The sequence below is a fragment of the Dendrobates tinctorius genome, unplaced genomic scaffold (assembly GCF_039654945.1).
Source record: "Dendrobates tinctorius isolate UK_male_01 unplaced genomic scaffold, ASM3965494v1 ptg000129l, whole genome shotgun sequence".
Classification (NCBI taxonomy): Eukaryota; Metazoa; Chordata; class Amphibia; order Anura; family Dendrobatidae; genus Dendrobates; species Dendrobates tinctorius.
This window is the reverse complement of record NW_027361797.1, coordinates 37568899-37590849: the sequence shown is the minus strand read 5'-3', so window position 1 is coordinate 37590849 and position 21951 is coordinate 37568899. Positions and strand designations below refer to the sequence as shown.

The 21951-nt window shown below is 49.2% G+C and overlaps 2 protein-coding genes across 2 annotated transcripts in view; one reads left to right on the top strand and one right to left on the bottom strand.

The window, feature by feature from the left end:
- UQCRC2 (ubiquinol-cytochrome c reductase core protein 2) overlaps window positions 1-10992 on the bottom strand; it is a 30269-nt gene extending 19277 nt beyond the window's left edge. Inside the window, exons 1-9 of the mRNA XM_073542973.1 lie at window positions 10859-10992; window positions 8584-8661; window positions 8225-8374; window positions 7932-7996; window positions 5033-5089; window positions 4717-4841; window positions 3969-4066; window positions 3774-3831; window positions 2786-2881 (exon numbers count right to left, since the gene is read on the bottom strand). Coding sequence (XP_073399074.1) covers window positions 2786-2881; window positions 3774-3831; window positions 3969-4066; window positions 4717-4841; window positions 5033-5089; window positions 7932-7996; window positions 8225-8374; window positions 8584-8661; window positions 10859-10891 — 760 coding nt within the window. The 5' untranslated portion in view covers window positions 10892-10992. The remainder of the gene's footprint in view (window positions 1-2785; window positions 2882-3773; window positions 3832-3968; window positions 4067-4716; window positions 4842-5032; window positions 5090-7931; window positions 7997-8224; window positions 8375-8583; window positions 8662-10858) is intronic.
- Window positions 10993-11562: 570 nt separating this feature from the next.
- On the top strand, window positions 11563-21536 carry LOC141047725 (uncharacterized). The gene is made up of 3 exons (XM_073542974.1): window positions 11563-11743; window positions 20140-20293; window positions 20373-21536. Exons 1-3 carry the CDS (start codon window positions 11563-11565, stop codon window positions 20938-20940), a joined length of 903 nt encoding a protein of 300 aa, XP_073399075.1. The 3' UTR covers window positions 20941-21536.
- Window positions 21537-21951: the final 415 nt, after the last annotated feature.

Genomic DNA, 21951 nt, shown 5'->3' with positions numbered 1-21951 from the left:
TTACCACCAGTGGCATCCGAGATTAGCTGGTCCAGCTTGGCTCCAAAGAGCCTAGAACCGTGGAATGGCAGATTAGTAAGGGACTTTTTTGAAGAGGTATCCGCATTCCATGACTTTAGCCAAAGAACTCGGCGTATAGCTACTATGTTGCTATTAGCCCTGGCTACGCACACGGCCGCGTCCAAAAGGTATTTACCGGCATGGTTAATCTGATCTGCCAACTCGTCCTGAGGAGCTGTTGCCAATATGCCCCTGCAAAGGATTTTTGCCCAAGCGGATATGACTTTCGCTACCCAGGCGGATGCGAAAATAGGACAGAGGGAGGCCCCGGATAACTCAAAAATTTACTTAGCCAGAGATTCGATCTGCCTGTCCGTAGGATCTTTAAGCGATGCCCCATATGGTAGGGATAGTACCGTTTTAGAGGCTATGCGGGAAACTGGGGGATCCACCTCGGGAGCCTTGGCCCATTTTGTGAGCAGGTCTGCCTCAAAAGGGTACAGCACGTCTAAGTACTTGCGGCCTGAGAAACGTTGCTCAGGGCGCTCCCAGTGTTTGGCCAAGGTAGTATCGAACTCTTTGTGATTGGTAAAGGTCCGAGACGGAGGTCTTGCTCGTTTAAGGAGTACAGAGCATTCCTGAGGGGGAGCCTTATCTTGCTTAATTTTAAGGGTTTGAAAAATAGCCGAAATGAGACTATCGACCATGTCCCGTGTTTTAGAAACGTTGTCTGCTTCTGAACTCGATTCCGATTGCGAGTCATCACCAGACCTAGGGTCGTCATCGGAGGAAGGAGAATGAAACCTGGCAGACTCAGAGGGACCTTGCGAGCTAGAGGACGAAGTAGACAGAGCCCGCTTCCTAGAGCTCCTGCCCTGTCTGTCTCTCGGAAGGTCGCGGTCAGGAGCGGACAACTCACCCTGAGAGGCGGTCGGTGCGCAGGTGGCAGTAGATAGCTGTGGAAGTCGTTCTAAGACCTCGACCAGAGACTGAGAAACCTTAGTCCAGTCCGAGACATTACAATGGCCCACTCCGGGGGAGGTGGAGCGTCCTCAGCCAGGGACTCTGCGTGCTCCTGGGATGCAGACATAGCGGAAGGACTGCAGGACGGGCAGAAGGGGGACGGCCGACCCGAAGCCCACTTCTTTTTACAGCGCGCACAGGCGTAATGAGTAGCCGTGGGCCTGAAGCAGATATCCCTTGAAGGATTGGGCAAAAGTAAAACTGCGCTGAGAGACCGCAGTAGATCGTGAGGAAACTGCAGAGGGGAGATAATTTGCGCCTCAGTGTAGAGCCTACCCAGATTCAGTTAAGCAGCCGAACACAGAAGTGTCCCCCAAGCAGCGCAGGAAGAGGAGTGAGAATCCAGGAAACACCCGATAAGGAAGGGAGGGGGGGCGGAGCTTAGCGGCCGCGCTGCGATTGGACAAAAGCGGTGGAGGCTGGCATATCAAAAGGAAAGGAGCCCTGTGATGGGCTAGAAAAAGGCGCGCAGGAAAGCGCGCTCAGAACAGGGGAGGGAGCGCGCTGAGGGCGCCGGAACGAAAGTGAAAGTGGACCCAGGACGACGCAGCCCCGTACTGCCTGTACCGATGGAAAGCGCAAAATAAGTGCCGGTAGGATACTTGCTATGGCTGAGGGAGGACGACTCCCCCTATGTTCAATGACCTGTCCCCTTGAAAGTGCAGAGAGAGTGGGACGCGCGACTGAGAGGTCGGCGCGCGGCAGGCAGGGGAAGAGAGGCGGGAGATTTAAGTTCTCTAGATGCTGCCGATGTATCTCTGGGTATGATGCAGGGCTGAAGGGATCGTACAGGCACTTACCTGACGTCCCTGAAGAGGATGTCACAGGGGCCCACGGAGATAAGGCAAGCCGCTGGAGAGAATCCTCTATGCCCACATCTTGCAGAAGACGGCGTAGACCTCCTGCGACCGCCGTCTTCCTCTCAGCCCTGTCCAGAGAGAGGGGTGAGGAGGGGGATTGGCAAGGACCAGCCACCTGTCCACAGCCAATAGCACCGGAAGGTGATAGGGCCAAAGTCCTGCCTGCGGTACGGAGAGGTGCGATGTGGATGAAACCACACTGCTCGCTCAGCCGCATGATATGGGAAATCAGGGTGATAGCTACACCCTGTTTCCCGACGGAGAACCTGAAAAATAAAGAGATAAGATTAAAAGGTTCGACTAAAAACCTAAAAGAAAAAAGGGTATTATTAAGAGCGGATCTGGGAAGATCCCGGTCCGCCTCCTACAGACACTAAGCACAAACTGAGGTGCTTGGTGCATGTCGGTGGGTGTATACTGCCGGGGAGGAGCTAATTTTCATGTTTTGCATAGTGTCAGCCTCCTAGCAGCAGCAGCATACACCCATGGTAATCTGTGTCCCCCAATAAGACGATAAAGAACAAAAGCTTTGCTCCATCAGATGCCATATATTTAAAGTATTCTTCCTTGGTCGCAGACAGCTCCACATACAGCAGCTAACTGAGCATGGCAGCAGTAAGCATAGGTCGTATACAGAGTCCACATGTCCACGAGGGCTTACGGTTTATGATCGGCATAGTTATCACTTGCTTCAAACTGTCAGATGTATTCATGCCGGTCCAAATATTATACAAGTGCTGGCTAAACTCGTCCTTTATTTTGACACTTCTAGAGAATACATACATGGACAATAAGGCAGAGTGCTCCGGACAAAATACCAAGGGTGGCAAAATGCATTACTCAACAAGTACTAAACAAAGAGTGAGAAAATAAGTGTAAATCATCAGCAGGCAAACACATACCTCCACGATACTGAGCTTTCACAGATGCAACACCAGCACCACTTCGGATGTTCAAGAACTGCTCTCCGACTTGCTTCAGGACCGAATGGCTGACACCTATAACAGGACAATATCAATTTTGCACTGTAAAAGTAAGTTCATACAAATTTTTTTTTATAGGTTTTGTCGCCCTTTTCTCAGCAGAAAATGTAAGTTTTCGCTGAATTATTTGATGCCTTTTTTGCGTATGGGTCATATTATTTCTAATTGATTCAAGTGGCAACATATGGATTTTGTTTTAAAGGCAGACGCCTCAGGAATTGATATATTGCTTTAGGTCCCAAGCTTACCCACTAACGCAAAAAATCCTGTGTGGGTACTTCAGTGCTATGGTATCCATGAGTGCGGGAGCCCAGGAGCTGTGTTACATGGTATCAGCAGGTGCCAGAACTAAGCTCCAATCGCTCCTGTATAAACAGAGCTGATACTGATGCTCACGGTCACCAGCTCCCATTGGCTTCCCGGGACATGATCGCAGGGCACTGAGGAGTTTATCTTGGTCATGCGTTGCTGCTGTTTTGGGTACTCCTGTGTTGCTCTGTCTTAGAAGTTGAGGCGCTTAGCAAAATGAGGGACAAATGCAATCGTAAACTCTTTTATGCAATCTAATCCAATGTTAGTGTAAGAGGGGAAAAGTTGATATATTGTCAGATTCCACATTTATGTGGAAAATACTTTTATAGAACTCTGTTCACGTATTGGTTTGACTAACATGAGCCAACAAGGCACTTTTCGGTATACGCGAGGTCCACACACCTTTTTCTCCCTGTATAGAAAAGCGCAGTTTGCAGCACATGCCATACATAATTTTTTTGTTTCCATGGTAATCCATGTTGTACATTAGGTTTCTGTCAGAAGTATAGGGGAGGAAATTCTTTATACAGCAGCAAGAACTGAGATGTGAACATAGCCATAACCTGATTTGTGCCATACGTCCATTAATACACACCTAGTCCAACCAGGGCCATTCTTGCGCTTGTAAAGTGATTCTGTACAAACTGATGCAGCTGCAAAAGACAAAACAACCGTACATCAATGGTTCAGGTCACAAAAAAAAAAAAAAATCTCTAGGGTTCTTAGATGCCACGATCTATTTATACATTTCACACCAACTTCACAACATTTATAAACAGACATTCATTACCTCATCGGGCGACACTTTTCCAATTCTGTAGTCAGGACAAAACAAGGAGTTAGCAAGTGTATTGCGGTAAGATGCAGCATGAAGGTTTTCCAAGAGACCTGAGAATAAATGTATTCAGAAATTCAGAACAAGTATGTCCGTGCAATAAATACATGGGAATTACAGCAAAGTTCAATTGCCCTCAGTGTTCGAAAGGTCTTACTCTTCATGTTTTAACATACAGAAAATGTCTCCTATGTTTTTACATAGAGTTGTGCCAATTTTATGACGGACCACAACAGTGTAAGCCTCTTTTTTTTTTTTTTTTTTTGCTTACGAGCGCTATTCAAATTTTTCTAGGATGGCACTTGTACTCGTAATAGTGAATGGGGTCATTCACATGTCTGTAATTTTCCACAGACCAAATGATCAATGCAAAATCGTGGAGACATGTCTGATTTTGATCTGACTGTGGGTTCAAAATCATCAAATCATCTGCAAGTTTATAGGTCTGTGGAAAAAAATAAATAAAAATCAAGCAGCACTTAGATGCCATCTGAGTGCAGTCAAATTTTCATGGACTGTTAGATAGAAGGTGGAGAATCAGTTGTTTTTTTTCTCTCGTCAAAAAAAGTTAACACTGTCAAAACGCTGATGAAATTTGGTCCGTTTTTCTCATATATGAAATAAAATGGATGCATTAATGAGGTCAAATTGTTACAACACTTGTGGTAAATGTTCTGTAATTAGAGGCAGACTAATTACTCACCGACTTGAGGGTTCTGATAAGCCAGAAGTTTATCATTCTTTACTCGGCCTTGAAGGTCCGACACCTCCCATCTTCTAAATTCAGGGGCCGTAGTGACATTAATCAGATATTCCATTACGGTATCACTGGAGCAAATAAAGACAAATATTTTACACTCATTCCAAATACAAATCATCTGTGTGTCAAGTGTGAGCATTTTAAAATACATGTTAAGTAAAATATCTAGATAAAATTTCCTACTATGCATCTCCCTTCCCCTGAACCATTGAAAGGAGGGTCAGGAGGGCATGGCAAAGAGAACGGAAGAGATACTTACACATAGTCCCTCAGACACTCCACGGTGTACACCATGTTTTCCCTTGTAGATGTTACACTGCAAAATAGACATCCAAACAATTATTCTGTGATTCCTAACACTATCAAGACCTGTCACCAAGTGATAGCTTTTTTTCTTCTTAGTTGTAATGGCTTCTTCTACAGAAGCCTCATTACCAGTGATGAGCGAACATGCTGGGATAAGGTGTTATCAGAGCGTACCCACGTGCTAACCGAGTGTCTTTGAATAATATGTACGAGGCCCCGCGGTTGCATGTCTCACGGCTGTTCCACAGCCACAACATATGTAGGGATTGCCTAACAATAAGCACAGTGGCTCAGTGGGCAGCACGGTGGCCTTGCAGCGCTGGGGTTCTGGGTTCAAATCCCATCAAGGACAACATCTGCAAGGAGTTTGTATGTTCTCCCAGTGTTTGCGTGGGTTTCCTCCCACATTCCAAATACATACTGATAGGGAATTTAGATTGTGAGCCCCATCAGGAACAGAGATGAAAATGTGTGCAAACTGTAAAGCGCTGCGGAATATGGTAGCGCTATATAAAAGTTATTATTTCATAAGGAAAAAAAATAATGAATCCCCATTGACTTAAGGATGGACACAGGGATACAAAATAGAGAGGGAAAAAAGTGTAAATAAGGATTTACACTTGTCAACTGCAGTTCACAACATGGAGCAATTACGAATATGAAAGGCTCCCGACAATTGTTGCAGGTAACTTGCTTCATATTTACCATACAGACATTTTTCCCCCCTGCATCAAAGCTGTAAAGGTTACTCCCAACATTGGTCATCATCACCTGTCTGCAAGATTGATGATGGCTTTGTGATCGGTGCAAATTGTACACTGGGGAAACCCCCTCCGCCTTTAAGTAGCCTGAACTTTTCAGAGCCCCGTCAGAATTGGTGGGGGTCCCAGAAGTCAGACACTGACTGATCAGACAGTATTTATCTTATTAGAGAGGTGATAACGATTGCCCTATATGCAGATGACATACTCCTTTTTCTGCAAGATGGGGGAGATTCGTTGACTAAGGTTATGGCCCTTATAGAAAGATTTGGATCCTTTTCCGGATTGAGAATTAATTGGGACAAATCATGTATCATGGGGATTGACCGGGAATTGGGATGTCCACATATAGGTGGGGTGGATGGACAGCTGAAAGTAGTTAATGAATTTAAATACCTCGGAATATGGGTATCAATGCCTATATCTAGATTTCTCGAATTAAACCTGGATCCTTTATTAGTTAAACTTAAAGCTAAGATGACAGCATGGTGTAAACTAGTATTGTCAATAGTAGGGAGGACGAACCTACTTAAAATGATAATGATGCCTCAGTTGGTGTATATTCTCCATAATACCCCGGTGTGGATCCCAAAGAGAAGATTTTATAAAATTAATACTATTTTTAGGGAACTAATTTGGGGGAAAAAACAAGCAAAACTTAAACTGGAAGTGCTCCAAAGGGGGAAGGAGGAAGGAGGGCTGGCGGCACCAAACCCATGGATATACTTTATAGCAACGCAAGGGCAGCACTTCAGAGGTTGGCAAGAGGAGGGAAATTTAAATGTTATGGGAAAAATTTTGGCCCAACTGACCAATAAAAAAATATTAATACAGAGTCTGGAGGCGGGATGCTTTGTGAGTCATGGAAAAGGACTACCTACTTTTAGGTTAATGCATAAAATATGGCAAAATATTAAGAGTCTCAGAGGAATTGGGGAATTGACGACATACACGCCTATTTGGGATAATGCAAGCCTATCAGAACTGTGTAAATTGAAGGATTTTGGTGATTGGGAGAGGAAAGGATTGCAATATATGTGGCAGTTACTGGAGGGGACGGAAATCAAGCCATTTTCTATATTAAAAGAGGAGTTTGGGCTCTCGAGCAGCGGGGAGTTTCGATACCTCGGTCTCAGGCATGCATTCCAGGCACAGAAACATATGACACATATGACGGTACAAAAAGATGTTGTGTTGGATTATGTGTGCGCGTCTGGGGGTACGAGGGGAGTTATTTCCACCATTTACCGGGACCTATTGTACTCCCACATGATTAGGTTTCCCCTAAAGGCAAAAGCTAAATGGGAGAGGGAAGTGGGACAGATAGAAGATGAAATATGGGACACTATATTAGAATATATACCCAAACTTTCATTGAGTGAACCGGGTAGGATATCGCAGCTGTACATCATACATAGAACGTATAAAACCCCGGAACTTATGGAAAAAATGGGCCTGAGGGACAATGCGGAATGTCCAAGATGTAGAGTTGAGCCCGCGGGAATGTTACACATGCTCTGGTCCTGCCCAAGACTCTCTTCATATTGGGGGGAGGTTATTGAACAAATTGAGAAGATATACCAATGTGGAGTGGGAAGGGACCCCATAACGTGTGTGTTGGGGTATGTGGAGGAAGTGTCTGTGGGAAATGCATATAAGCCAATTATAGCAAAACTTTTATATGTTGCCCGTAAACTGATCGCACAAAAATGGATCGATGCCGAGCCCCCGACGGTTGGGGAATTTATTGTACGAGTGAACAATGTAGTTCGGTTAGAAGAGTTTATAGACGACGACACAAAGAGGTGCATTTTGAAAAACTTTGGTCTAAGTGGTTGCAGTAGAGTCAACCTTATTGAGAATGTCTTATGGCAATTAGGCTGGGGGGGCGAGGGAGGAGGGGGGGGGCTTTCTTATGAGGGGGGTAACTCGAATGTCGTATATTTTTTTTTGTATATGTTCTGGATTTTGCATAGGCTTTTGCCTGCATGTAATGTAAACGGCATTTGAATATAATAAAAAATCTTTGGTTCAAAAAAGAGAGGTGATAAATTTCAATTTGGGGAATAACTACAAATTCTGAATACAAACCTTAATCCTGCGCCTGCAGCTTCTATGCCTCGGATTATTTTAAAAGAAGAGGCTCCCTTTGTAGTCTGTAAGGAGGAAAAAAAATAGAACACAATTAAACTGCTCCTTCCCACAGGGGAAGAGATTAAGCTGGAAAAGACCTTTCACTCCATCTTGACATGTTTTTTTCCCATTATGGTTTCACTGTATATACTTCCACATATTGCAATATAAAACAAATCTTAGTGTATGCAGGCCAAAATGTTTTTGCATGGTTCCTAAATCACACTAAGCCAATTTAAAGTAAACCTTACCAGGCTTGACGCCAGGCGGAGCACGTGATTAACACCCAAGTTGTTGCCACTTTCATATCTGCTTCCAGCCTTCACAAATACTCCAATTTTAGACGCCGGGGAGTAGTTTTCTAGAGACGCAATTACCAGCCCATTTGGCAACTTTGTGATCTGTAAAAACCCAAGTAAAACAGACAACTTTATACAGAAGCAGCACAATAACACGCGAATACGTAATAATCTTCGGGATCTGACTAGACACCAATTTACTGTATGTGGGAACACAAACAGCGGACACTCGAAGGCCTGGTATTTACAGAGACCCTACACAGAGCATATTCCAACAGTCAAACTCCGACACGTCCTCACCAAGAACTTACCTCGAGCTCCTCGGGCAGAAGACGCACTCCTCCTGCAGCTTCTGACTTTGCGGCTGCTGTTGCAGAGTACAGCCGTCTCTAGAAGAAAGAGCAGCGATAGTTACTTGGCGTCGCTGGAAAGCTTCTAATGTGTGAAAGTAATATTACATTTAATAATAAATCTCTTTATAATATAATACATTTAACTCTCCCCGCCTTTGGACAAGTCACATACATCCAAGAGGAAGCGAGAGAGCAGCAGCGCTCATGGATCTGGATACCTGGGATTTGTCCGAAGACGGGAAGAATGAAGCCGCAGGGATCACCTGATGTAACAATGTCCCGATCCCCACCAACACCAGCACCAGAGGACAGGTATTATTACAAGGGGGAAACATAGGATCAAAAAGAGTTTGCCTAGTGGCAGCAGCATACACTCATGGTCTCCTGTGCCCCCCACTGAAGTGAGAGAAAAGAATTATAAACCAAGTTGTTTTATTCTTCATTGTTAGGCCTCTTTCACACTTCCGTTTTTGACCATCAGTCAAAATCCGCCAGTTTTTGAAAAAAACGGATCCGCCATTTTTTTTGGCGGATCCGTTTTTTTCCCCATTGAGTTGCATTACCGGTGGATCTTGACGGATGGCCATCCGTTGGATCCTTTTTTTGCGGATCCGCCAAATTTTTTTGTGTCCGCCGGTATGCCTGGACGGATCTGCATTTTCCATTGCGCATGCCTGGAGAAAGGAAGTCAGGGAGAAAATTAACCCTGAAATCCTTTCTGGCGGATGAAAAAAAAAATCTCTCTCTCTCCCCTCTTCCCGGGCAGCGGTTCCTTTAAAATTCGGCGGATCCGTCAAAAAACAGATCCAGTGGCATCCGTTCACATCAGTTACAAACGGATCCGCTTTTCCACCTTTTTGGCGCATTTTAACTGACACAAAAAACTGAAGTGTGAAAGAGGCCTTACCTGCAATTTATACACATGGAAGACGCCTGAGCTCATGCAGAAGACTGGGAGGATTCACACCACTATTTCCCGGGCCGTACACACACCACAAGGCCCAGATTGACTGCAGGTCTCCTGACCTTACAGCGCCACAGACTGATGCCAGGCCGGGCATTGTGTGCTCAGTATACGGCCTGGGAAATACACTGGTGTGAATCCGGCCGTACACTGCAGCTTTTATTATAAAAATGATATTAACACGTGACACTGTTGCAACAATCTGGGGGGCCGCCACCATGTTATGCAGCTCTCCGATTAAGCAGACGACAGGTCTGACATAATATTGCTGGACTTCCAGTGTGCCCCCCCGATCAGGCGAGTGAGGGGTCCTGGCCACCTCTTCCCGGCTTTGTACACCTACATGTCATCTGGTTAGTAAGAGTGACCGATATCACAGCTAAACACGGATAAGACCACTGCCTGGCGGACCTGCCAAGATCTGATATTAAGGATAAGCCACTAATATTCTGAACTCAGGAGAGATTCCAGCTCCAGAGGCTGCAACATTGTTAATGCAGCTGCTGCCATCACACAGACTGTAATCAGGGATCAGTGCAGTCACTTTTATTGCTGCAGAAGGGAAAAAAATATCACAAGTTGTGAAAACAATACAGATTGGGAGTAACAGCTGCTGGGTAGTTACCCCCCCCCCCCCGGCTCCGCAGGGAGCAGTAGTCCCCCCCCCTCCCCGGCTCCGCAGGGAGCAGTAGTCTCCCCCTCCCTCCCCGGCTCCGCAGGGAGCAGTAGTCTCCCCCTCCCTCCCCGGCTCCGCAGGGAGCAGTAGTCTCCCCCTCCCTCCCCGGCTCCGCAGGGAGCAGTAGTCTCCCCCTCCCTCCCCGGCTCCGCAGGGAGCAGTAGTCTCCCCCTCCCTCCCCGGCTCCGCAGGGAGCAGTAGTCTCCCCCTCCCTCCCCGGCTCCGCAGGGAGCAGTAGTCTCCCCCTCCCTCCCCGGCTCCGCAGGGAGCAGTAGTCTCCCCCTCCCCGGCTCCGCAGGGAGCAGTAGTCCCCCCCGGCTCTCCTGGAGGCCATATGTAATGTCACACAGGACAGCAGGGTCACCTTCACCCCGGCCCCGCCACAGTCACACACAGGAACGGGACTACGGAGCCCCCAGCAGCTGCCGCAGAGCCGCCTGTCACCGGGAGTCACCAGGCACTGCTCCCCGTACACACCGGGGGTGCCGGCCTGAGGGACCACCGGCCCTTCTCCCCTACACCCCAGTACATATGCCTAGCAGCTGCCATGGCCGCAGTGTGTACAGGCCGATAACACGGAGCCCCGTCCTTACCGAGAGGAACCGGGCGCCGCTGATCAGCTTCATGACCGCACAGTCTCCTTCAGCTGCTGACAGGAAGACGAAGATGGCGGCGTCCGCTTTCCCGGCATGCCCAGCGCCGCCCCCCGCCCGGGCACCCGAGTCCTTCCCTACACACACTGTGCCGGCCAGTTACCATCGTGGGTGCAGGGGCTGGAATCACACCCGGGCCCGGAGCTCTCTAGGGCCCCTATGGAAAAAAAACTATGACTATGACAGACCTGCGATAGATGGAGGCGACTGCAATAGATGGAGATTAGGTGACTGCCAATAAAGTGGGGGCTGAGCACTACATATACAGATATATTTTTTAACAGTTTTCCATTTTTAGTTTTACAATTATTATTGGTGTGAAAGTCCGGGGCCTGGGACGCCGGTCAGTAATCTGTGGTCTCCGGACAGTCGCCCCGATGATCGCAGGCGGCGTTGGTGGCTCCTCTTTTGTTTATCCAGCCTGGCGCAGTGTCGTTGTTGCAGCGCCGTGCACATGTGACGTACGCCGTCCGTCTTTCTTTTTTCATCGGGGTACCTAAAATATGAAAAACAGCACAAAACTGAACCCATGACAAGGAAGTGACACATAGGGAAGTGTTGTGAGGGACAGTTTAAAATCCAGTCTGAGAGCGTTCCATGAGAGCCGCCACCGCCGCGGAGTTCAGTGGTGTGAAGCTTTCGCCATGTCACGTATAATTAACGTCGAAATGCTGATGATCCTCGTCCAACAGAGGCCTGAACTGTGGGATCCACGAGACGCCAGATATGCGAACAGAAATGTAAAAGACGCAGCGTGGACATATATATGTCGGAAATTGTTTCCTAATTATGCCAAAAGTGCCCCGGATGTGCAGCTGGGAATGAGTAAGTGTTATTTTTATTATTTCTTACTAGAAATAGGCCCGATGCTATGGCATCAGGAGTGCGGTGAAATGAACATCCTCTGGCGGGCGGCTCAGCCAATGAGTGGTGCCGCGCAGGATTTGAATGCATGCATGGCCCTCTCACCCCCCTATCCTGGTATGCATGGTCCTCTCACCCCCTATCCTGCTATGCATGGTCCTGTCACCCCCTATCCTGGTATGCATGGTCCCCTCACCCCCCTAATCCTGGTATGCATGGTCCTCTCACCCCCGTTTCCTAGTATGCATGGTCCCCGCACCCCCCCTATCCTGGTATGCATGGCCCCTCACTCCCCTATCCTGATATGCATGGTCCCCTCACCCCCCCTATCCTGGTATGCATGGTCCCCTCACCCCCCCTATCCTGGTATGCATGGTCCCCTCACCCCCCCTATCCTGATATGCATGGTCCCCTCACCCCCCTATCCTGGTATGCATGGTCCCCTCACCCCCCCTATCCTGATATGCATGGTCCCCTCACCCCCCTATCCTGGTATGCATGGTCCTCTCACCCCCCCTATCCTGATATGCATGGTCCCCTCACCCCCCTATCCTGGTATGCATGGTCCCCTCACCCCCTATCCTGGTATGCATGGTCCTCTCATCCCCTTTCCTGGTATGCATGGTCCTCTCATCCCCTATCCTGGTATGCATGGTCCTCTCACCCCTTTATCCTGATATGCATGGTCCCTGAACCCCCTATCCTGATATGCATGGTCCTCTCACCCCTTTATCCTGGTATGCATGGTCCTCTCACCCCCCTTTCCTGGTATGCATGGTCCTCTCATCCCCTTTCCTGGTATGCATGGTCCTCTCATCCCCTATCCTGGTATGCATGGTCCTCTCACCCCTTTATCCTGATATGTATGGTCCTCTCACCCCTTTATCCTGATATGTATGGTCTTCTCACCCCTATTAAACTGCACACATACAAAAAAAACAAAAAACATTTATACTCACCTTTCTTCCCTGTGCTCCAGCGCTGTCACGTTCTGCCGGGGGAGGAGTGTGGCGCCCGAGTACCCGCATGCCCATACCGCGCTGTCCGGTGCCATATTGCTGAAGGCACATTGCAAATGCGCGATTCCGACACCGCACTCCTGCCCCTGTCTCCAGTGAGAAGAGAAGCGCCATGGCAACGTTCCTCTCAGTCAGGTAAGTATGTAATCCCCCGCCGGCTGTGCCAATGAGCGGTGCTGCGTGGGATTTGAATCAAATCCCGCGCAGCACCGCTCATTGGCTCAGCCGGTGGGGCGGGAGATTTGAATCCCGCACCGCTCATTGAATCCCTGCCGCCATATCGGAATACCCATAACTTGGGTGTTCCAATATGGCGGTGCCGGTTTTGTCACAGCTTCTGGCCGCGGTGGATTGTGACAGAGCCGATTAGCAATTTTAGATATGTAGAAGATGTTTTTAAAAGAGCCTTGTTTTAGTATAGATTTTGATTGAACACAGAAAACAAGTTCCCTTTGCAGCTTTAGGCTGTGTGCCTACGTTGGGTTTTTTAAGCGTTTCCGCCACGTTTTTGCCTCTGCGAAAACGCTTAAAAACGCTAACAAAACGCAGCCCCATGCAATCCTATGGGATTCCACAGTTGCTGTGCCAATAGTGTGGAAGTTTCCGCTGCGGAATCGCTTAGCGGTAAAATCCGCAGCATGTCCATTAATTCTGCGGAATCACGGCGATTCGGCAGCCATAGGATTGCATTGAAACGCTCACTCTACGCATGTAGCTATGCCCACCATGCATAAAGTGAGCGCTTCATGTGTGGATGGTACCCAGGGTCTGGAGGAGAGGATACTTTCCTCTATGCCCTGGGTACTATATTCCTGTAAAAAATAGGGATATACTTACCCTCTGTCGGCCCCTGGAGTCCTCCCGGCCCTCATCGGCGCTGCCAGCAACTTCCGTTCCCAGGGATGCATTGCGCGAATGACCTCTGATGACGTAGCGGTCGTGTGAGAACTCCTGGGGCTGACAGAGGGTGAGTATATCTCTATTTTTTTATTATTTTTAACATTCTATCTAAGTTGGTCACACTTGTCAAGCACCATGCTTGATAAGTGTGACCAACCTGTCAATCAATTTTTCAAGCGATGCGTCAAATCGCTTGGAAAAGCGCAAGCATTCTGCAAGCTAAAAACGCTTGCAAAACGATTGTGTTTTGCAGGAAACCGCATGCGAATTCCGCATGTGTTTTATCCGCGACGGGGAGTTGTGGAAATGCTGCAGACAATTCCACAGCATTTCTGCCACGTGGGCATACAGCCTTAAAGTGCCATTACTTTTAACTGTACTAGAAAATGTTTATTGTTACACCCATACAAAACTTCAAAAAAGCACCCTCATATCATGTTGGGTCATTTGTAGTCTTTTGAGTCTGTACTTGTTGCCACATTTGCCATTATGCTGTTAGCGTTACGCTAGGCAAAGCGGGCTTCCAGGAGTGGACCATCTGGACCGTGACACCGAGGGGCCCCGGGCGAGCAACCTGGTGGAACCGACCCCTATACAGGGACCGTTAGCAGGCCCAGGGGTTCGAATGCCACGGCAGCCGGTACCAAGAGGGACGGCTCGGAATGGCCTGGAGCCAGACAGAGGACCTGATACCATGAGCACAGGGAAGGCGTAGGCCTCGGATGGAGACTGGAGTAGGACAGTAGGAAACAAAGACACTGGTATGCAGGACCGGAGTAAGGCTGCAGGAGTCAGGCACAGGTAGACAGGACCGGAGTAGGACTGCAGGAATTAGGCACGGGTAGACAGGACCGGAGTAGGACTGCAGGAATCAGGACACGGGCAGGCAGGACAGAGCAGGAACACACAGGACCGGAGTAGGACTGCAATAGAAGCACAGGAAGGTATGAGAACCGGCACAGGGCAGGGGCACGGGGGGCCTAGCGTGCGGATAGCACAAACAACTATCAGGCGCCTCCATTATGGGAGGGCGGCCTGAAATACCCGAGGACCGGCCCCCATTGGTCCTTCGGTGCTACTGGGTCGGGGCACCGCCGGATCATAAGAAGAGACGGAGAGCCAGCCGTGGCCTATGGCGCATGCGCAAGACCTGTAGTGACTTCACAGGCCGCGGGCCGGTCTGAGGAGGACGTCGCCGCCAACGGAGAGAGGAGAGCTGCTGCGGCGCTGGACGGTGAGCATGAGGGTGTGCAACGGGGGCCGTAACAGTACCCTCCCCCTTTAGCCGCCCCCTGCTGCGATTGGCAAAAAATCTCCCGATAATGCGGGGAGCGTTGATATTTTCCCAGGGTTCCCAGGACCTCTCCTCAGGACCAAAACGCTTCCAGTCAATAAGACAAAAGGTCCTCCCTCTGACTCTCTTCATGGCGAGAATATCTCTTACCTTGAAGGTGTTGTCGGAGCCCACCTGCTGAGGAGCGGAACAGGGTGAGGGATGGAACCGATATAGTACCACGGGTTTCAGGAGTGAGAACTGGAAGGTGTTCGGGATTCGAAGCGAAGCAGGCAACCTCAACTTGTAGGTGACTTCATTGACACGTTCCAGGATCTCAAAGGGGCCGATGTACCGGGGGCCCAGCTTGTAAGAGGGTAATTTTAACCGGATATACTTGGATGAGAGCCAGATTTTATCCTCGATGTGAAACGGCGGAGGAGCTAATCTCCTTTTGTCTGCGTGATTCTTCATCTGCTCACTGGCCTTCTTGAGTGCCGTGTTGGTCTCGGACCAGATCTCAGAAAATTCTTGGGACAAGGAGTTGGCCTGCAGGTACCTCGGAGGCAGGAGCTACAGAGAGAAGGATACCGGGATGTCTGCCAAACACCACGAAGAACGGCGACTTGGTCGAGGATTCGCCGGTATGATTGTTGTAGGCGAACTCCGCCCAGGGAAGCAGGTCAACCCAGTCGTTCTGGTGGGTGTTGGAGAAATAACGAAGATATCCAGTCAACGTTTGGTTAGTTCGCTCTACTTGCCCGTTGGTCTGCGGATGGTAGGTGGATGAGAAATCCAGGGATATATCCAGGAGTCTGCAAAGTGCTCTCCAAACTTGGAAGTAAATTGGACTCCTCGGTCAGATACAATACGTTGAGGTAGGCCGTGAAGCCTAAAAATTTGATGGATAAAGATCTTAGCTAATCCGGGCGCAGAAGGAAGCCCGCTCAGAGGGATAAAATGTGCCATTTTGGAAAAGCGGTCCACCACCACTAGAATCACCGTACAACCGGATGAGCGGAGCAAATCGGTGATAAAGTCCATGGCAATGTTTTCCCAAGGTAATGTAGGAACTGGCAAAGGGAGCAGCAGGCCAATCGTGGTATCTTATTCCTAGCGCATGAGGGACAGGAGGCAACGAAGTCTGCCACATCTTGGCGGAGAGTTGGCCACCAATAGTGCCGAGATATGAGGACAAGAGTCTTCTGAATTCCGGCATGGCCTGCCAATTTGGAGGAATGCCCCCAAAGCAGAACTCTTCCTTTGGTATTCTCAGGCACGATAGTCTTGCCTGGGGGTGGAGAAAGCAAATTCAGTGGTGCCACGGTAATAATCTTCGTGGGTTTGATGATGTGAGATGGTTTCTCCCCAACCTCGGACGGTTGGAAGACTGGATAGAGCATCGGCTTTGGTGTTTCTGTCCCCAGGGCGAAAATGGAGCTCAAAATCAAAGCGAGCGAAAAACAGGGACCACCTGGCCTGCCGAGGATTAAGTCTCTGGGCGGACTGAAGGTAGGCAAGGTTCTTGTGGTCCGAGTAAATAACAAACGGGTGGACAGCTCCCACCAGAAGGTGACGCTACTCATCCAATGCCAATTTGATGGCCAAGAGTTCACGGTCGCCAATCGAGTAGTTGCACTCGGATGGGGAGAAGGCTTTGGAGAAGAATCCACAAGGGCGTAGGCGACCAGAGGAGGTTTTCTGAGATACTACAGCCCCGGCACCTGTCGAGGATGCGTCCACTTCCAGCGCAAAGGGTTTGCTGTTCTCAGGACGGGACAACACAGGAGCCATGGAAAATGCCCGTTTTAGTGACTAGAAGGCCTCTTCAGCCTCTGGAGTCCAGGAATTGGACTCGTCCCCTTACGGGTAAGGGCGGAGATCGGCTTGGTAAGTGACGAAAAGTGCGGAATAAACTGCCTATAATAATTGGCGAATCCGAGAAAGCGTTGGATAGCTCTTATGCCGACGGGGCGGGGCCATTTGAGAATGGCGGACAGTTTCTCGGGATCCATCTGCAGTCCGGCGTCGGAGATGATGTAGCCCAGAAATGGTAGCGAAGTTTGCTCAAACAGGCATTTCTCCATTTTGGCGTACAAACGATTCTCCCGAAGACGCTGAAGAACCAGGCGGACAGTCCTCTTATGAGACGGAAGGTCTGGGGAGAAGACAAGGATGTGATCCAAGTACACTACCACACAGGAGTACAAAAGGTCCCGAAAGATCTCATTGACGAACTCCTGAAACACGGCGGGAGCGTTGCACAGACCTAAGGGCATAACCAGGTGCTCATAGTGACCGTCACGGGTGTTAAAAACGGTCTTCCATTCATCGCCTGCACGGATGCTGATAAGATTGTAGGCTCCTCTGAGATCCAACTTGGAGAAAATCCACACCCCTCTGAGACGATCAAACAACTCCGGGATGAGTGGAAGGGGGTACCTGTTCTTGATAGTGATGTTCAAGCCCCTATAGTCAGTCAATACACGGGCGCAGCGAACCGTCCTTCTTTTTGACGAAGAAGAAACCGGCTCCTGTGGGAGAGGAGGACTTCCATTTAAATCCTTTGGCGAGGTTCTCCTGGACGTACTCGGACATGGCTGAGGTTTCTGCGGGAGACAGTGGGTAAATTCTACCCCTTGGAGGGTGGAACCGGGAATTAACTCCTTCTTGTCAAAGACATCTGCGTAGGACCAATAGGCCGAGGGCATCCCCGAGAGCTCCAAAGGTGGGCGTGCGGGAGCAGCAGGACGAATAGGGTTCAGACACCGGCCTTGGCACGAGTGTCCCCAGCGCAATACCTCCCCGGACGACCAGTCGAGGACTGGCTGATGGGTCCGTAGCCACGGAAGGCCAACAGAATTGCGTGAGAAAAATCAGGCAGCACGTAGAAAGCCACTCTTTCACGGTGGAGAGCGCCGACTTGCAAATCAACCTCCTCAGTGACCATGGTGATGGGTTCTTGTGGCGGTTTGCCGTCAACTGAAGCAATTAATCGAGGATTCTTTAGGGTAACCACGGGAATTCGGTACTTGTCCACCTCTTCACGCCGGATGAAATTACCTGCCGAGCCCGAATCCACGTAGGCCACCTCGGACCCACGTCTCTCCCCTGAAAGCAAAAGAGCAGACATCGTGAGGGGTTGAGAGGAGTTTCCCGGTCTCTCAGGACAAGAACGGATGAAATGCGATGCTCCTCCACAATAGAGACATAGACGTTTCGCCCGTCTCTCTCTCTGTGACGTGACTCAGCCAACCTGACACGGTCAACCTGCATGGGTTCGGGAGGAGGAGTGTGGGTGGACCCAGCTGGTCGTGGACTAAAGGACCGATTCGCGGATGGGGTTGGTCTGGTGGGTCTCCTCTCCCTAGCTGACTCCCGCGCGCGCTCCTGAAACCGGAGGTCAATGCGAGTGGCCAAGGAGATGAGATCCTCGAGAGTGGTGGGAGTATCCCGACCCGCCAACTCATCCTTTATCCTGCCCGATAACCCACAGCAAAATGCTCCTACCAGTGCCACATTATTCCAACCCAATTCCGAAGACAGTGTGCGGAACCGGATGGCATACTGTCCAACAATGAGGGCGCCCTGGTGGAGGTTGAAAAGAGAGTCAGTAAGAGAGGCTACCCGTCCTGGCTTATCAAACACCCTACGAAAAGTATCCAAAAAGACCGGAATGTTTGAAACCACAGGATCATCCCTCTCCCAGAGAGGGTTTAGCCAAGACAGGGCCTCCCCCTCCAGATGGGACATGATAAAGGTCACTTTGGCCCTATCGGAGGGATACTGGTTAGGTAGAAGTTCGAAGTGAAGGCTACATTGGTTTAAGAACCCTCTGCAATGTTTGTGGTCGCCATTGAACCGGGGTGGTTTGGCAAGGCAAGGAGAGGGAAAAGAAGCGGGACCGGGGGGAGCGGCAGATGCCGCGGCGGCGGACTGGAGAGCCACCAAACGATTATCTACAGAGGCCATATAAGTCAAGATATGAGACTGGGCGTCACACTGCTGGCCCAGCTCCTGTTTGAGACTGGCCAGTTGAGCAGCATTTCCCGGATCGGTAGCCTGAAGAGCTGACAAGCGTGTCTCCATGGATTTCATTACGGACATGATGCGCCCCTGGTTCTCCCACAAAAAGAGCAACTCCTTTTGAGCGGGAGCAGAAGCACCGGCGGGATCCATGGCCTGATCGTACTGTTAGCGTTACGCTAGGCAAGCGGGCTTCCAGGAGTGGACCCTTTGGACCGTGGCACCGAGGGGCCCCGGGCGAGCAACCTGGTGGAACCGACCCCTATACAGGGACCGTTAGGAGCAGGCCCAGGGGTTCGAATGCCACGGCAGCCGGTACCAAGAGGGACGGCTCGGAATGGCCTGGAGCGAGACAGAGGACCTGATACCACGAGCACAGGAAAGGCGTAGGCCTCGCATGGAGACTGGAGTAGGACAGCAGGAAACAAAGACACTGGCAGGCAGGACCAGAGTAAGGCTGCAGGAATCAGGCACGGGTAGACAGGACCAGAGTAGGACTGCAGGAATCAGGACATGGGCAGGCAGGACAGAGCAGGAGCACATAGGACCGGAGCAGAACTGCAATAGAAGCACAGGAAGGTATGAGAACCGGCGCAGTGCACAGGGCAGGGGCACGGGGGCCTAGCGTGCGGATAGCACAAACAACTATCAGGCGCCTCCATTATGGGAGGGCGGCCTGAAATACCCGAGGACTGGCCCCCATTGGTCCGGCGGTGCTACTGGGTCAGGGCACCGCCGGATCATAAGAAGAGACAGGGAGAGCCAGCCACGAGAAAGGAGAGCTGCTGCGGCGCTGGACGGTGAGCATGAGGGTGCGCGACGGGGGCCGCAACATATGCCCTTTTTTTAATACATTGTTGTTTGAATGTTCAATGCAAGCTATTGGTACCATTGTTACCATCCACCTTTTAGTACCTGCCCTATTTTATCATTCAAACTTAGTTTGCTGGCAGGACACTCTTGTCGTCCTGTTGTTTTATGTTAAAGATTTTAGCAATGTTATCCTGTGATGTATTTTATTGTCTGGCCAAGTGCTCTCTATAATGTCATTTGGTGCGTAATTTGTATGCTCTTTTGTTGTCTGGGATTTTGGCATTAGCATTTTGAATATGTCCCTACCTTTTTTTGTTTGTTTTTAGTGAATGATGCGCAACGCAGATGGCGAAGCTGTCGTGATCAGTACAGGAGGGAGCGGCAGCTTCACCAGAAAAGTGGTGCAGGAGGTGGCAAAAAAAGGCCATATATATATATGTCCCAGCTGAATTTTTTGGCACCAGTCATGGATTTAAGACCGTAAGACTTTGTCAAATTTTATTTTAGTTAAACCAATTTGCCCATACAAAACATTTTGTAATATGTGTCTGCTTTATAGAACGGAATCTAACTTAGCGGAAGGTGACCCAGCCTCTGAGGCCAAGCCTGGCCAGTCCAAACGCGAAGCAGCAGTAACAGTAGAGGACGATGTTCCTAGCCCATCTGCAGAGGAGAAGCCTATTCCTGTATCCCAAGCTCAAGTTCTGACCGATCAAGAGGAGCATGCAAGAAGCAGCAGCCCAACCCTGGCCCTTGATATCTCCCCCCAAGCGACAGCAATTCCGCGGCGATTAAGAAGAAGGAGAGAGCAACAAAGTGTAGCTATCCGACGTCAGGTTGACAGTCGCGTTCTGGACTACATTTCCCGCACAATATCTGAGGATGGTGAGGAAGCATTTGGCCGAAGTTTGGCGCAGCACCTAAGGCAAATTCCTCAACAATTACAGCTGCCCACTAAAGCTGCCATATTGCACCTTATTCATGCTGCCATCCCGCCAAATAACCCACAACACATCTTTGACTATATAGTAAGAAGTGCTCAAACACAAAATATTACACAATTATCAGACAGCACTGTTTCCACACCAGATCCATTATCAGCAGCCTCCCTACATCTTCCTTCATAAACTGAGCAACATACTCAGACAGACCATAATTAAACCATTGGTCAACCTATTCACAGAGGTCATCCCACAAACCTTGACCATCCGCAACCCCCTGAACATCGAGTCCATGGCCAGCACATATCGATGCATCCACATACCCACAAATGCAGCCATCATCTGCTCCCTGATATTTTTAGAGTGATCGGTACTACCATGGGCACCAAACAAGCTCTTCAGATGTTTATAGCCATGGTGAAGGTTGGCATCAAAGAGCACAACAGCAAGGGCCTTTTGGCCATCGCAGACCAAGAGCATCCTGGCATTCTGAAACTGCTCCTGGTTGGGCATATGGACCACCGGAAGCGTGAAGCCATCAACTCACCTCATATACCCACCCAGGCAATCAATGTCCCTTTGCCTTCAACCGCACAACAAGCCTCACAAACCCAAACATCCCATACACCACCCTCCCCCTCCACATCCCAACATTCTTTTATAGATTTATAAGTTTTTGATATGTTATACCAAGACAAATATGTTTCCATTGTTCCAAAAAAGGATGTTTTTGTTCTTTATTACTTATTGCCAAAAGTAAAGGTGAAATTTTGTTAACAACAGAGCATGTGAGTTTTGCTTTAATAATTCAGAATGTGTGCATTCCTTACATTATAAAACATATCTTGATAAATTAAACTATTAAAGTAACAATCAACACAAAGAATGTTTTACCCATCAGATGGTACGATTTTTTTGCCAGGGTATGAATCCCTCAGGCGTCAGAAAGTAATCCGTTAGGCCTCTTTCACACTTCAGTTTTTTACAATCAGTCACAATCCGCCAGGTTTTGAAAAAAAACGGATCCTCAATTTTCTTTTGAGGATCCGTTTTTTTCCCCATTGACTTGCATTAATGGCGGATTGTGACGGATTGCTGTCCGTTGCATCCGTTTTTTTTGAGGATCTGCCAAAAGTTGCTGTCCGTCACAATCCTCAAAGATTTCAAAACGGAGCTTGTAAGGTTTTTTTCTCTGGC

Excerpts from the sequence above, each read along its gene's own strand:
- LOC141047725 (XM_073542974.1), top strand. The coding sequence starts at position 11,563 with ATGTCACGTATAATTAACGTCGAAATGCTGATGATCCTCGTCCAACAG. Across the intron at positions 11,744-20,139 it reads GGATGTGCAGCTGGGAATGA|TGAATGATGCGCAACGCAGA; the intron begins GTAAGTGTTATT and ends GTTTGTTTTTAG. Across the intron at positions 20,294-20,372 it reads CCAGTCATGGATTTAAGACC|AACGGAATCTAACTTAGCGG; the intron begins GTAAGACTTTGT and ends TCTGCTTTATAG.